Source organism: Scyliorhinus torazame, chromosome 3 (assembly GCF_047496885.1).
Source record: "Scyliorhinus torazame isolate Kashiwa2021f chromosome 3, sScyTor2.1, whole genome shotgun sequence".
Lineage (NCBI taxonomy): Eukaryota > Metazoa > Chordata > Chondrichthyes > Carcharhiniformes > Scyliorhinidae > Scyliorhinus > Scyliorhinus torazame.
The window spans coordinates 6,688,995-6,705,581 of NC_092709.1; the positions used below are offsets into that span (position 1 = coordinate 6,688,995).

A 16,587-nucleotide genomic window follows, 5' to 3' on the forward strand; every position below is an offset into this window, starting at 1 on the left:
CTCCCCTGTGGGAGTCACCGGCACGGCCCCATCACCTCCTCCTTCCTTGGGGTGCCCGATGGCCCCCTGGCTACTCCATGGGACAGGGGTGCGAGGGGAGTTACCCCCTGAGGCTCCCCCATCGCCTGGCACTGCCAGTCCTGGAGGCCCAGTCTGGTCTCGAACAGGGTCCGCACGCTCGCGGCCATGGTGCACAGGGAGCGGTCCATCGCTGTCTGGGTCTGTGCCTCATCACGCTGCGACTGTGCCACCACCCTGGGTCTGTGCCTCATCACGCTGCGACTGTGCCACCACCCTGGGCCTGTGCCTCATCACGCTGCGACTGTGCCACCACCCTGGGTCTGTGCCTCATCGGCCAGTGACTGTGCCATCTCCCTCTGGGACTGGGACACCTCCCTCTGTGTCTGCGCCACTTTGGCCAGCGCCCGGGCAATGCCGCCGACGTACCCAGCCCTGGCCTGCTGTGACTGGGACACGCTCAGGAGCGTCGCTGCAATGTCCTGGTGGCTCTGGGACTTGGCTGCCTGTGAGAGGGCAGCCCTGTCCTGGGCCTCGGCCCCCAGCTGAACAGAATGCCCCAGGCCTTGGACATGCTGATCCATAGCCAGAACCCTCGCCCCCAATGCCTCCACCGCGGATGCCACCCGTGCGGTGTCGGCCTGGGTGGCACGCATTGCTGGCACCGCCTGCTGCTCCTGCACGCGGTTTGACTCCTCCAAATGTGCCTGCAGGTACTGGATGCTCGCCGACAACCCCTCCTGCAGTCCCTGGCTCGGTGACTCCATCGCCACAATCGATGGGACCGTCCGCTCTAGAAGCTCGAGACCTGTCTGGATGGCAGCTAGTTCCTGGGGTCGGTCTGACCTCCCCCTCGGGCGTTCCTACCTCCACCTGCTGTACCGGAGCAGCTGTGTGGTGAGCACCAGAGATTGTCTTCACTAAAGTGCCCGACCGAGGTGAGTGTCTCTGGGATGGTGGAGGCTGTTGGAGAAGCTGTGACGGGAAATCCTTCAACCTGAGTCTCGGTGGTGTAGGGTGAGGGTGAGGGTGAGGGTGATGTAGGTAAGGGTGTGGATGGGGGTAAGGGTGTGGGTGGGGGTGAGGGTGGTGTTGGGTTGAGGGTGGTGTGGGGTGAGGGTGTGGGTGGGGGTGGTGTTGGGAGGGTGTGGGTGGGGGTGAGGGTGGTGTTGGGTTGAGGGTGGTGTGGGGTGAGGGTGTGGGTGGGGGTGGTGTTGGGTTGAGGGTGGTGTGGGGTGAGGGTGTGGGTGGGGGTGGTGTTGGGAGGGTGTGAGTGAGATTGAGGGTGTGGGTGGGGGTGAGGGCGTGGGTGGGGTGAGGGTGGCATGGGGTGAGTGTGTGGGTGGGGGATAGGGTGGTGTTGGGTTGAGGGTGGTGTGGGGTGAGGGTGTTTCGTGGGGGTGAGGGTGGTGAGGGGGTGAGGGGGCGGGTGGGGATGAGGGTGGTGTGGGTGTGAGGGTGTGGGTGGGGATGAGGGTGGTGTGGGGGTGAGGGTGTGGGGTGGGGGTGATGTAGCGTGAGGGTGAAGTGGGGGTGGTGTTGGGAGGATGTGGGTTGGGGTGAGGGTGGTGTGGGGTGAGGGTGTGGGTGGGGCTGAGGGTGGTGTGGGGGTGAGGGTGTGGGGTGGGGGTGAGGGTGTGGGTGGTGGTGTGGGGGTGAGGGTGATGTGGGGGTGAGGGTGTGGGGTGGGGGTGAGGGTGAAGTGGGGGTGAGGGTGTGGGGTGGGGGTGAGGGTGTGGGTGGTGGTGTGGGGGTGAGAGTGATGTGGGGGTGAGGATGGTGTGGGGGTGCAGGTGGTGTAGGGTGAGGGTGAAGTGGGGGTGGTGTGGGGGTGAGGGTGATGTGGGGGTGAGGGGGTGGGGGTGAGGGTGGTGTGGGGGTGAGGGTGAAGTGGGGGTGAGGGTGTGGGGTGGGGGTGAGCATGTGGGTGGTGGTGTGGGGGTGAGGGTGATGTTGGGGTGAGGGTGTGAGTGGGGGTGAGGGTGATGTGGGGGTGTGGGTGGGGGTGAGGGTGGTGTTTGGATGGTGTTGTGGGTGGTGTGGGGTGAGGGTGTGGGGTGGGGGGTGAGGGTGTGGGGTGGGGGTGAGCATGTGGGTGGTGGTGTGGGGGTGATGTTGGGGTGAGGGTGTGAGTGGGGGTAAGGATGATGTGGAGGTGTCGGTGGGGGTGAGGGTGGTGTTTGGGTGGTGTTGGGGGTGGTGTGGGGTGAGGGTGTGGGGTGGGGGCTGAGGGTGTGGGGTGGGGGGTGAGGGTGTGGGTACTGGTGTGGGGGTGAGGGTGATGTGGGGGTGAGGGTGGTGTGGGGCTGAGGGTGGTGTGGGGGTAGTGTTGGGAGGGTGTGTGTGGGGTGAGGGTGTGGGGTGGGGGGTGAGGGTGTGGGTGGGGGTGAGGGTGGTGTGGGGGTGAGGGTGATGTGGGGGTAGTGTTGGGAGGGTGTGTGTGGGGTTGAGGGTGTGGGTGGGGGTGAGGGTGTGGGTGGGGGTGAGGGTGATGTGGGGGTGGTGTTGGGGTGAGGGGTGGGTGTTGTCGCACGTATCATGAGGGACCGCAACTAAGCGAGGTCTCACTTCCTCGTTCGTGGCCGACCTCCCCCTCGGTGACCTCCCCTTCCTCCGGGCTGCCGGCCACATCCAGGACCCTCCGCACAGCCAGGGTGAGGGGCCGCAGGTCTGCTGGTCCCTCTCCTGTATTCGCCCCCTCCCGGCGGTTGTGTGCAGCCTTCTCAGAAAACGACATGTTAAACAATCAGCGCCTGCAGCCCAGGGGGTGGGGAGCTGGTGGCCTCAGTGGCCAAGGCACCCGGCCATGGCGGGCGGTATAGGTGCTGGCATGTGGGGCAGGGTGGGGGTTCGGCCACCCTCTGGGGGGGGGGTGGGTGTACGGGAGTGTGGGGGTGGGACGGGGGTTTAGTGCCAGGTGCTGCCCACTCAGCCTGGCCGCCCTGAGGAGGTCGTGCAGTCTCTTCCGGCACAGCTGGACGGTCCGGACTACGCTGCCCACGGCGCTGACCATCTCTGCCATCTGCACCCGCCTACGTCTCCACACCTCGCAATCTTGAAATTCTCCTCAGCTGCTTGAAGGTTTTTCCCATTTGTAATTGCAATGAGCAATATGATGCGGGAAAATAACACACAAGGTGGTTTCCTGTTGTCTTCCTCACGGGGGTTGTTAAAGAAACAATTCCTTTTCCCAAGTAGAATGAGGATTTCAAAGGCTCGCCAGTGAGACTTAGAACCAGTATTTGATTTCTCTTACACACTTATTTTTAAATTTAGTGTGCCCAATTCATTTTTTCCAATGAAGGTGCAATTTAGTGTGACCAATCCACCTACCCTGCACATTTTTGCGTTGTGGGGGTGAAACCCACGCAGACACGGGGAGAATGTGCAAACTCCACACGGACAGTGACCCAGGGCCGGGATCGAACCTGGGACCTCAGCGCCGTGAGGCAGCAGTGCTAACCACTGCGCCACCGTGCTGCCCTTCTCTTACACACTTTTATTGACTGTAACTCTTGTTCATGAGGATAAAAAATCGCACACTCTTAGAAATAAATTCCCCGCAATGGGCTATTAGATATGCCAATAATTCTAATTATGGGATGGTTACAATCACACTTGACCATATAAGGACGTGTGTGTAATTAGGTAATTGCCTCACTGTGCGAAACAATCAAATATCAAGAGCTCCGGTTGTTGGGATATTTCAGAAAGGCTCCACTCCTTTAGAGACGCGGTGATGAGTCAGACTATCATGTTGCAGCTCTGTTTTATTCTCCTGCGTGGCAAGGCTCCAGTTTGTGAGCACAGCTTTGCTTGAGTTGCCCTGTGCCGATGACAGACGTTGTATTGTATCTTTGTTAACGAGCTGTCTGTTCTGCCGAATTCATTCTGAAGATTTGTTTCTCCATTGCCCATATCCTGGTAAGTTACAATGGGAACATGGGTAACATCCTGCCTGTGTGACATCATTTGGGGAGAGCGAATGGAGGAAATGTAAGTGTTGAGGATGAGATATAATCCACAGAACCTGTTGGATTTCCCCGTGTTGCTAAAGTTCAAAGCACAGAGTGGAAAACCTGCATTCAATGAGTACCATGGAGACTGTTTCACTTTCTAATCTCTAAATCATTCAACTTTCCAAGAAATGAAACAAATTTTAGATCAGCTACAGCAAGGTCAGTGACTTAAGTTACGTCTTGAAGCCCCTAATGCATCAGCATAAAGTTGAAAATTGTCCAGTACAGTCACTGGTTTGAAGCGTCACTCTGTACAAATGAGGGCTGAGCTCTTTATCATAGAATTTACAGTGCAGAAGGAGGCCATTCGGCCCATCGAGTCTGCACCGGCTCTTGGAAAGAGCACCCCACCCAAGGTCAACACCTCCACCCTATCCCCATAACCCAGTAACCCCACCCAACACTAAGGGCAATTTTGGACACTAAGGAAAATTTATCATGGCCAATCCACCTAACCTGCACATCTTTGGACTGTGGGAGGAAACCGGAGCACCCAGAGGAAACCCACGCAGACACGGGGAGGATGTGCAGACTCCGCACAGACAGTGACCCAAGCCGGAATCGAACCTGGGACCCTGGAGCTGTGAAGCAATTGTGCTAACCACTGTGCTACCGTGCTGCCCCATTTAGAAAGAGGAGAACAGCTTTTGAAATGTGGGTAATGGTGGAGAATGCGCAGAGTCAGCTGGCTGGACACAAAGACAAATGAGTGGATTAGATCGAGAATAGAAGTTCAGGAATCAAGTTCAGCTGTATAGAACCTTAGTTAGGCCACACTTGGAGTATAGTGTTCAATTCTGGTCGCCACACTACCAGAAGGATGTGGAGGCTTTAGAGAGGGTGCAGAAGAGATTTACCAGGTTGTCGCCTGGTATGGAGGGCATTAGCTATGAGGAGCGGTTGAATAAACTTGGTTTGTTCTCACTGGAACGAAGGAGGTTGAGGGGAGACCTGATAGAGGTATACAAAATTATGAGGGGCATAGACAGAGTGGATAGTCAGAGGCTTTTTCCCAGGGTAAAGGGGTCAATTACTAGGGGGCATAGGTTTAAGGTGCGAGGGGCAAGGTTTAGAGTAGATGTACGAGGCAAGTTTTTTACGCAGAGGGTAGTGGGTGCCTGGAACTCGCTGCCGGAGGAGGTGGTGGAAGCAGGGACGAATAGGATGGGAATAGAGGGTACGGACCCCGGAAGTGTGGAAGATTTTAGTTTAGACGGGCAGCATGGTCGGCACAGGCTTGGAGGGCCGAAGGGCCTGTTCCTCTGCTGTACTTTTCTTTGTTCTTTGTTCTTTGTTCTTTGAATCGAAAAGGTTGTTCAGTACAGTTAGAGAGAGAAAGATCTTTTTTTATAAATTTAGAGTACCCAATTCATTTTTTCCAATTAAGGGGCAATTTAGCATGGCCAATCCACCTACCCTGCACATCTTTGGGTTGTGAGGGTGAGACCCACGCAGACACGGGGAGAATGTGCAAACTCCACACGGACAGTGACCCAGAGCCGGGATCGAACCCGGGACCTCGGCGCCGTGAGGCAGCAGTGAGAGAAAGAAAGATAGTCAAGTACAAAGATTGGGATCAAAGACCCAACAGTGTTGTCCTGGCAATAATTGGAGGAGAAACTGCGAGTAAAAAGAGACGAGGAAGGGAAATTGGATAGGTGAATGAGACATGGACTAAAGGAGACTTGAAGAAAACCAATTAAGAAACAAGACAATGCCAATAGCCCCAGTAAGGCTATGGTGATTATGGCAACCAATTAGTATCCTCATCTAAAATGACTGTGAGATTTAATCCCCATCCCACGATGTGAGCTCTGAGTCTATCGACTTCTTGCTCCATAATCTGCTCCTTGTGAACATCACCAGGACACACGAGGTCAATTGTCACACTTACACTAATGATCTCCTCTACTCTTACCTCACCACCACTTGTCTTACTTTGACACTGTTAGAGTTCACACCCAGTCCTGGTCAAACCTTAGCCGAACACTGGGAAGACCGAGGATGTTATCTTCAGGCTCCGCCAGGAATTTTATTTCTTTGCAGCTGATTCTATCCTTCTCCTGATTCACCTGGAGAAACGAGACTGCTTATAACTTCAGATAACCTGCTGTGATCTGATCTCAGTTTCAAACTCCACGTTCTCGATCACTGCTTATTTTGACCTCTGTAATATTTCACGACTCTGTTTCTATCTCAGTACCAATGCCACGGAAACCCATGTGTGCCGTTATTAGCTTAGTGGGGCGTGCTCTCACCTCTGAGTGGGAATCTGATGAGTTTAAGTTCACTGCAGAGACTTGAGCAGGAAAATCCAGACTGACACTCAACTACAGTAATGAATAGGGCGGCACATGAATGCCGTGGGTTGGCACTGCTGCCTCACGGCGCCAAGGTCCCAGGTTCGATCCCGGCTCTGGGTCACTGTCCATGTGGAGTTTGCACCTTCTCCCCGTGTTTGCGTGGATCTCGCCCCCACAATCCAAAGATGTGCAGGGTAGGTGGATTGGCCACGCTAAATTGCCCCTTAATTAGAAAACAATAATTGGGCAGTCAAAATTTAATTTTTTAAATTGCAGTACTGACTGATCACCGCACTGTTGGCGATGCCGGCCAGGATTCTCCGATCCCGCGCCGCGTCGGAGAATCGCTGGGGGGGGGGGGGGGGGGGCACAGGAATTGAGCCACGCTGCTCCGATGCTGGGCTGTCGATTCTCCGCCGACCGGAGAATTGGCGACAAACGCGCCCGCGGGGTCGCCGCCGCGTGGGCCGGGGGCCGTTGAAAGCGGTCCCCACGCCGATTCTCCGCGCTCGACGGGCCGAGTGCCCGCCGAGTCCCGCCGGCGTGGTTTACGTATGGTCCCACCCGGCTGGACCTTGGGAGTTCTGGCTGCAGGGGCCGTCCTGGTGAGGGGGCGGTGGGAGCCGACTCCGGGGAAGGCCCCCACGGTGGCCAGGCCCGCGATCGCGGGGTACCGATCGGCGAGCGTGCTCATTCCGGGGGGGGGGGGGCCTTTGATCCTCCACGCCGAGCCCCTGTAAGGCTCCGCCTTGCCGCCTGGGGGCCGGCGAGGAGACGGCTACCACGTGCATGCGACGGCGCGGAGACGGACGAGCCATGCATGCGTGGACCCGCGCCACCCGTGTAGGGCCGGCTTTCAGCGTCGGAGCAGCAGACAGCACTCCGGCGCCATTCTAGCCCCCGAGGAAGGGGAGAATTACGGGGCTTGGAGGCCCGTTGACGCCGACGTCGCTCGCGCCGATCTTGACGCCGCCGTCAACACTTGGCCGGGATATCAAAGAAACCCGGCCGCCATCTTTCAGAAGAGACATTAATCCAAGACCCTTGTCTCCTCTAAAATATCGCAAGGCATTAGTCTGAAAAGAGGAAGGAACCTCTTCCTGGTGACCTGGTCAATATTTATCTCAACCAAAATCACTGAAAAAAACAGATTATCTGGTCAGTATTTTGACTGTTCCAGTGCAGCCTTACTGAGCTCTCACATTCCCCATAACCATCAGCTCATCCAAAACTCACATTAAGTCCCATTCCCATTCCAACCTTCACTGACCGACTTTGGTTCCTGGTCCAGGAATTTCTTGGTTTAAAATTCCCGTTCTTGTTTTCAAAACCATGACCACACCAACTCCCCCTCCTCCCTACCTCTGTAATCTCCTCCAGCCTCACCCCCCCTCCTCCCTACCTCTGTAATCTCCTCCAGCCACCCCCCCCCATCTCCTCCAGCCACCCCCCCTCCCTCCTCCCTACCTCTGTAATCTCCTCCAGCCACCCCCCCTCCTCCCTACCTCTGTAATCTCCTCCAGCCACCCCCCCTCCTCCCTACCTCTGTAATCTCCTCTAGCCTCACCCCCCCTCCCTACCTCTGTAATCTCCTCCAGCCTCACCCCCCTCCTCCCTACCTCTGTAATCTCCTCCAGCCACACACACCCTCCTCCCTACCTCTGTAATCTCCTCCAGCCTCACCCCCCCTCCTCCCTACCTCTGTAATCTCCTCCAGCCTCACCCCCCCTCCTCCCTACCTCTGTAATCTCCTCCAGCCTCACCCCCCCTCCTCCCTATCTCTGTAATCTCCTCGAGCCACACACCCCCTCCCCCCTCCCTACCTCTGTAATCTCCTCCAGCCACAACCCCCCTCCTCCCTCCCTCTGTAATCTCCTCCAGCCACCCCCCTCCCTTCTCCCTACCTCTGTAATCTCCTCCAGCCACCCCCCCTCCCTCCTGCATACCTCTGTAATCTCCTCCAGCCACAACCCCCCTCCTCCCTACCGCTGTAATCTCCTCCAGCCACCCCCCCTCCCTCCTCCCTACCTCTGTAATCTCCTCCAGCCACCCCCTCCCTCCTCCCTACCTCTGTAATCTCCTCCAGCCACACACACCCTCCTCCCTACCTCTGTAATCTCCTCCAGCCACACACCCCCTCCTCCCTACCTCTGTAATCTCCTCGAGCCACACCCCCCCTCCTCCCTACCTCTGTAATCTCCTCCAGGCACCCCCCCCTCCCTACCTCTGTAATCTCCTCCAGCCACACCCCCCCTCCTCCCTACCTCTGTAATCTCCTCGAGCCACACCCCCCTCCTCCCTACCTCTGTAATCTCCTCCAGCCACCCCCCCCTCCTCCCTACCTCTGTAATCTCCTCCAGCCTCACCCCCCCTCCTCCCTACCTCTGTAATCTCCTCCAGCCACACACACCCTCCTCCCTACCTCTGTAATCTCCTCCAGCCACCCTCCTCCTCCCTACCTCTGTAATCTCCTCCAGCCACACACACCCTCCTCCCTACCTCTGTAATCTCCTCGAGCCACACGACCCTCTGAGATATCTGCATTCCCTTAGCGCATTTGCCTCATGCGCACCCTGATTTTAATGGCTCCCCCACTGGTTGTTGGTCTCTCATTAGCCTGGGCCCCAATCTCTGGAATTCCCTCCCTACACCTCGCTCCCTCTCTAATTCTCTCCCTTCCTTATAGACGATCCTTAAAATCGACCTCTTTGACCAAGGTTTTGGCCATCTGATTTAATATCTCCTTCTGTGGCTCTGTGTTTTATAATGATCCTGTGAGACACCTTGCGACACTGTTATATTAAAAGTGCTATATAAATATAAGTTATCACATTGCTGTTTGTGGGAGCTTATCGTCTGACACTCAGTTGCCATGTTTCCTACATTTTGTGTCCTTCAAAAGCACTTCATTGGATGTAAAGCACCGAGGACTTGATAGGCGCTATGAAAATATAACTCTTTCTCCATTTCTCTGTCTTGTTCGAGGTACTTTCCTCTGTTCAACTAAGTCAGAGCAGCCTGCCTCAACAAACACCGTGGGGGAAATCCGCAGATTTATTGCTCAGTCCTCAAACCAGCCGAGACGTCTGCGGGGCTGGCACACACCAGCCGAGACGTCTGCGGGGCTGGCACACACCAGCCGAGACATCTGGGGGGCTGGCACACACCAGCCGAGACGTCTGGGGGGCTGGCACACACCAGCCGAGATGTCTGCGGGGCTGGCACACACCAGCCGAGACGTCTGCGGGGCTGGCACACACCAGCCGAGACGTCTGCGGGGCTGGCACACACCAGCCGAGACGTCTGCGGGGCTGGCACACACCAGCCGAGACGTCTGCGGGGCAGGCACACACCAGCCGAGACGTCTGCGGGGCTGGCACACACCAGCCGAGACGTCTGGGGGGCTGGCACACACCAGCCGAGACGTCTGCGGGGCTGGCACACACCAGCCGAGACATCTGGGGGGCTGGCACACACCAGCCGAGATGTCTGGGGGGCTGGCACACACCAGCCGAGACGTCTGGGGGGCTGGCACACACCAGCCGAGACGTCTGCGGAGCTGGCACACACCAGCTGTACCAAGTATTTCCATGCTGTAACATGCTAATTAAATTTCCTCCCTAAATGTCTCCACCACCCTCTCCTCCTCAAACTGGTTCCTCCTCCACACCTAACTCTTTGTCCGTCTGCCCGAACATCACCTTGGGTGGGATTCTCCGACCCCCCGCCGGGTTGGAGAATCGCCGGGGGGGCGGCGTGAATCCCGCCCCCGCAGTCTGCCAATTTATCCGGCGCCGCGGATTTGGCAGGGGCGGGAATCACGCCGTGCCGGTCAGCGGGCTCCCCCCGGCGATTCTCCGGCCCGCGATGGACCGAAGTCCCGCCTGTTCTATGCTGGTCCCATCGGCGTAAATTGGAGTTGGTCCCTTACCGGCAGGGCTCCGGGGTCCTCGGGGGGGGGGGGGGGGGGGGGGGGGCGGGGGGCGCGGGGTGATCTGGCCCCGGGGGGGTGCCCCCATGGTGGCTTGACCCACGGTCGGGGCCCACCAATCCCCGGGCGGGCCTGTGCCGTGGGGGCACTCTATTCCTACGCGCCGGCCATGTAAGCCTCCGCGATAGGCGGCGCGAAGGTGAACCCCCCCCCCCTACGCATGCACGGGGATGATGTCAGCAGCCGCTGACGCTCCCGCGCATGCACGGAACCGCGTCGGCCGGCGGAGTCCCTTCGGCCCCGGCTGGCGCGGCGCCAAAGGCCTTCCACGCCGGCCGGCGGAGCGCAAACCACTCCGGCGCCGTCCTAGCCCCTGAAGGTGCGGAGGATTCCGCACCTTTGGGGCGGCCCGACACCGGAATAGTTCCCACCACTCCACTGCGCCGTTTCAGCCCACCCCGCCAATTCCCGGAGAATCCTGCCCCATATGTGAAATGGTGTCAAATTGTATCTGAAACTCACTCCTCTTCAGAACCTGGGCAGATTTTCGATGTTGTAGGTGCTACATATATATTTTTTAAATGTTTCCAATTAAGGGCCAATTTAGCGTGGCCAATCCACCTACCCTGCACATCTTAGGGTTGCGGGGGTGAGACCCATGCAGACATGGGGAGAATGTGCAAACTCCACACAGGCAGTGACCCGGACTCGGGATCGAACCCGGGTCCTCAGTGTCATGAGGCAGCAGTGCTAACCACTGCACCACTGTGCCGCCCCGTTGTAGGTGCTATCTGAAAGGAATGTGTTGTTGAAAATCCTCAAGTGTTGCTTGAGTGTTTTATAGGCCTGAATTATCACAATCTTCCCTTTTTCTTAGTAATCCTGAAACCACTCGTGCCCTTTCAGAGGAGCTAGTCTACATCTGCGGCACCCTAACTTCTGAATCAGAGGCTTGTAGGTGCAAGTCACACTGCACCGACTTAAGCACAAATGTCCAGCCAATGTCTCTCTACTGAAGGGGTGCTGCATTGTCGGAGTTGCTGTTTTTTGAATGAGATGTGAAACCAAGACTTTCTATACTCTCAGGTGGGTGTACAAATTCACACAGCACTTCTTCAAAGAGGTGCTGGGGAGATAAACACCATCTATTTGCCAAGGAACAAGTTATCTGCTCATTATCACACTGTTCTTGTGGGAGCTTTCTGTGCACATACTGGAAGCAGCAATTTCTACATTACTGCAGCAAGAGGCATGGTTGCTTCTGACGGCAGGATTTAAGGTCTTGGTTGAGTGCCTTAACATAAAGTAATTTAAATTCCCAGCCCTTTAAATTTGAATGAAAAGCAGCCTGCAGCTTTCACTAGAGTAGAAATGATGCTGGCTGCTGGAGTGCATTGATTGACAGCTCATCTGGTGTAGCTTAATAAAAAAACAATTTATGTCAATTCAACAGATCCATTGCTGACATTTTCAAAGATTTGTTATTATAGCTGAGCCTATTATGAATGTTTGGCATGATTTCCAAAGGCCCAGGATGAGGTTATTTAGCAAAGAACTATATAGACATTTTGATTGACAGTTTGAAGGAGCTATTAAAAGATTAGAAAGATTTGATGCGGGTGAGTAAATTAGCTATTTGGTTTTACAACAGATTGACCACTTGAGGAAATTAACATTTAAAAAATGCGTTTCATGAATGAGAGTCTTTTTCAGTATCAAAGTGTGCTTGAGTGAGAATCTATTAGTTTATTTATTTAATTTCCACATGGTTCCTGAGCTCTATCTGTGGTGGATCATGGGTGAGTGTAAATGGAGGAGAGATGGAAAGCATGAAAAAGCTATGGGAATATGAGAGAGAATGGAGGTGACATGGAGAGTGGGGGTGGGGGTGAGGGGGTGTGTGTGCTTTCAGGCCTCACTGTCTTTAATGCCACTGGGCCGAAACCCCTGAGAATCCTACAGCCAGCCTGGCTCAGCACTCACCCATCTCTTTGGCCAACACTGAACTTCCCCCAGAGGCGTTAGGCCCAACCTCATGCCACCCCCGCCTCCCAGAATGAAAACATGGTGGGCAGGGGCCTTTTAAAAGGAACAAGATTATCTGGGAAATTTCCTGGCTTGAGTTTGCTGCCTTGTTAACCAAACTCTAGCCCTAACTCCGTTTCCTTCTCCCCCACGCTGCCGGACCCAGCTGAGATTTTATAACATTTTCCATTTTTAAACTCAGAGCCTCACTGGTTCTAAATCACTTTGGGACGTCCTGAGGTCATGAAAGATGCTTTATAAATGTAGCATCTTTATTTCTTTAAATGTGATTCAATGAGAAGTATGTCTGCCTCTCTGGTAAGCAGCAGATAAAACTGGGTGACAGTTGTTTGAGGTTTAAAGTTGGAAACATGGATAAGAACATCTGAGACACTGAGATATCCAGACAGCGGCTACAACCATCCTTCAATGAACATGTGTGTGATCAATATCAGATTCCCAACTGTCAAATCTAAAACCATCGACAATGACAAACTTAATAGTGATGGAAATATGAATTCTCAACACTCTTTTTAAAAAATAAATTTCGAGTACCCAATTCATTTTTCCAATGAAGGGGCAATTTAGCGCGGCCAATCCACCTACCCTGCACATTTTTGGGTTGTGGGGGCGAAACCCACGCAAACACGGGGAGAATGTGCACACGGACAGTGACCCAGAGCCGGGACCTCGGCGCCGTGAGGCAGCAGGGCTAACCCACTGTGCCACTGTGCTGCCCTGAATTCTCAACACACATAACTCACTTTGATGGAAGGTCACTAGCCGCAATTGTTATCGCGGTTTCTCTCTCCACCGATGCTGCCGGACCTGCTGGGTATTCCCAGCATTTTCTGTTTCTATTTCAGATTTCCTTCATCTGTGGTATTTCTGCGTTTTTATTTAATTTTTACCATTTCTGACAAAGTGTCATAAATATTAACTGCAACCATAGTAACCTTAACAATCCCCGCTCTTATTTCAGGACAGTGAGTTTGTATCTATAATTATACTTAATTTCCTGACTCAAACCATTCAGTTTAAGACAAACTAACAACTCCAGCCCGACAGGAAGGCAAAGGTTCATTTCTGTTCAGTTGGACCCCTTGAAAACAACTTACATATTCACAGCGCCTGTAACATCTAAGGTGCTTCACAGGAGCGATTATGAGTTTAAAAAAATTCATTCAAGGGATATGGACATCGCTGATTAGGCCAAAATTTATTACCCATCCCGATCACCCTTCACAAGGTGGTGGTGAGCTGCCTTCTTGAACCGCTGCAGTCGATGCGGTGTAGGTCCACCTACTGTGCTGTTAGGGAGGAAGTTCCAAGATGTCGACCCAGCGACAGTGAAGGAACAGCGATATATTTCCAAGTCAGGGTGGTGAGTGACTTGGAGGGGAACCTCCAGATGATGGGGGTTCCCAGGTATCTACTGTTCTTGTCCTTCTAGATGGTTTGGAGGGTGTTTTCTAAGGAACCTTGGCTAGTACCTGCTGTGCATCTTGTAGATGGTACACATAAGCTGCCACTGTTCGTCGGTGGTGGAGGTGGTGAATGGTGAAGGTGGTGGATGGGGTGATAATCAAGCGGGCCGCTTTGTCCTGGATGGTGTGGAGCTTCTTGAATGTTGTTGGAGCTGCACTCACCCAGGCAAGTGGATTTAACACTGAGGCACACAGCGAGATATTAGTCCAGATGTCCAAAAGCCGGATCAAAGCGGTAGGATTTAAATAGAGTCTCAAAGCAAGAGAGAGAGAGGCGGGGAGGTTTGGACTGGGGTCTCCAGAGCATTAAGGGGCGGCTGGATTATCAGACTGCCAATGGTGGAGTGGATCAAATTGAGGATGTTGAAGAATTGGAGGAGGGCAGAGACCTCAGGAGAGTTTGGCTGGAGGTGTAATGAGCTTTCTTGCCTTTAACTGCAGTGGATACCCCACATCTCTCTAAACATCGGACATATCCATCAGGATACCCCTACCCGATCTGCCCAGTGTCCATCCTAGATATTCCCCCAGTCCCCCACAATACCACCTATTCATTTACCTTGCAGTTGAAAGATGTTTCTTTGTTTTGTAGCTGGTTTTGTCTGTCCAGCTCGAACAGCTGGATTTACCTGTTGAGCTCTAACAGCTGGATTTACCTGTCCAACTCTACCAGCTGGATTTACTCATCCAGCTCTAACAGCTGGATTTACCTTTCCCGCTCTAACAGATGGATTTACCCGAACAGCTCTAACAGCTGGATTTACCCGAACAGCTCTAACAGCTGGAATTCCCTGTCCAGCTCTAACAGCTGGACTTACCTGTCCAGGTCTAACAGCTGGATTTACCTGAACAGCTCTAACAGCTGGATTTACCCGAACAGCTCTAACAGCTGGATTTACCCGAACAGCTCTAACAGCTGGAATTCCCTGTCCAGCTCTAACAGCTGGGTTTACCTGTCCAGGTCTAACAGCTGGATTTACCTGAACAGCTCTAACAGCTGGATTTACCCGAACAGCTCTAACAGCTGGATTTACCTGAACAGCTCTAACAGCTGGATTTACCTGAACAGCTCTAACAGCTGGATTTACCTGTCCAGCTCCAACAGTTGGAATTCCCTGTCCAGCTCTAACAGCTGGATTTACCTGTCCAGGTTTAACAGCTGGATTTACCTGAACAGCTCTAACAGCTGGATTTACGAACAGCTCTAACAGCTGGATTTACCTGTCCAGCTCTAACAGCTGGAATTCCCTGTCCAGCTCTAACAGCTGGAATTCCCTGTCCAGCTCTAACAGCTGGATTTACTTGTCCAGCTCTAACAGCTGGATTTACCTGTCCCTGCGATAACTCACCTGTACTCAGGAGCAGAGCTGCCAGTGCAATATTCCAGAGCATTGCTGTGGGAGCCAGTGGCGCTGGAGGGGGAGCGGATGATTGGAGTCACTCCCGGAGTGAGAGCGGAGAAACAGGGGCTTCCCAATCCCGGAGTCAGCAGCGGGAGCTGGGACAGTGAATCCTCCACAATTCTTAATTCAATCCGGAGTGGGCGCCGCCGGTGTGGGTCAGACTCCTGCTAGGATCCTCGGAGTGGCTGTGCCCTTCCACTGGGATCGATGGTCAGTTAGTTCCCGGTGAGCTGGGATCCAGGGTGCTGGGATCCCGGAGTGTGACTGTCCCTGGATCGGAGCTGGGATCCGGCCTGTGTCTCTGGGATGCGGTGTGTGTCTGGATCCAGTTGCTCTCTCTCTGCGCTGTCTCCGCCTTGCCGGTGTGTCCTCACTGATCACAGTGAAGTGAGCAGCAAATCACACCCTCAGCAAACACTCACTGCGAGACAATTCCTAACAACGGGAATACACGCAAAGTCATATTGTCCCAGTTTACAATTTATCACAAAGACAGGGAATTATATGCACCCGTAAGATAATTAAAATTCTACATTTTTTGCAGATCTTGCATTTAAACAACATTTAAACACTCTACAGGTGTCAACAACTTCTTGAAATGTAGTTACTGTACTCAGAAAGGAAACCGGTCAGCCCTCTGCGCGGCACTCCCTCAGTACTGACCCTCTGACAGTGCAGCACTCCCTCAGTACTGACCCTCTGACAGTGCAGCACTCCCTCAGTACTGACCCTCTGACAGTGCAGCACTCCCTCAGTACTGACCCTCTGACAGTGCAGCACTCCCTCAGTACTGACCCTCTGACAGTGCAGCACTCCCTCAGTACTGACCCTCTGACAGTGCAGCACTCCTTCAGTACTGACCCTCGGACAGTGCAGCACTCCCTCAGCACTGACCCTCTGACAGTGCAGCACTCCCTCAGTACTAACCCCCAGAAAGTAGAGCACTCCCTCAGTACTGACCCTCTGACAGTGCGGCACTCCCTCAGTACTGACCCTCTGACAGTGCGGCTCTCCTTCAGTACTGACCCTCGGACAGTGCAGCACTCCCTCAGTACTGACCCTCTGACAGTGCAGCACTCCTTCAGTACTGACCCGCTGACAGTGCAGCACTCCCTCAGTACTGACCCTCTGACAGTACAGCACTCCTTCCGTACTGACCCTCGGACAGTGCAGGACTCCCTCAGTACTGACCCTCTGACAGTGCAGCACTCCCTCAGTACTGACCCCCAGAAAGTAGAGCACTCCCTCAGTACTGACCCTCTGACAGTGCGGCACTCCCTCAGTACTGACCCTCTGACAGTGCGGCTCTCCTTCAGTACTGACCCTCGGACAGTGCAGCACTCCCACAGTACTGACCCTCTGACAGTGCAGCACTCCCTCAGTACTGACCCCCAGAAAGTA

At 54.4% G+C, this 16,587-nt stretch overlaps 1 protein-coding gene across 1 annotated transcript in view; it reads right to left on the reverse strand.

The window, feature by feature from the left end:
* The window catches only part of LOC140408269 (uncharacterized), a 29,030-nt gene extending 13,442 nt beyond the window's left edge, over positions 1-15,588 (reverse strand). Inside the window, exon 1 of the mRNA XM_072495238.1 lies at positions 15,133-15,588. Coding sequence (XP_072351339.1) covers positions 15,133-15,175 — 43 coding nt within the window. The 5' untranslated portion in view covers positions 15,176-15,588. The remainder of the gene's footprint in view (positions 1-15,132) is intronic.
* Positions 15,589-16,587: the final 999 nt, after the last annotated feature.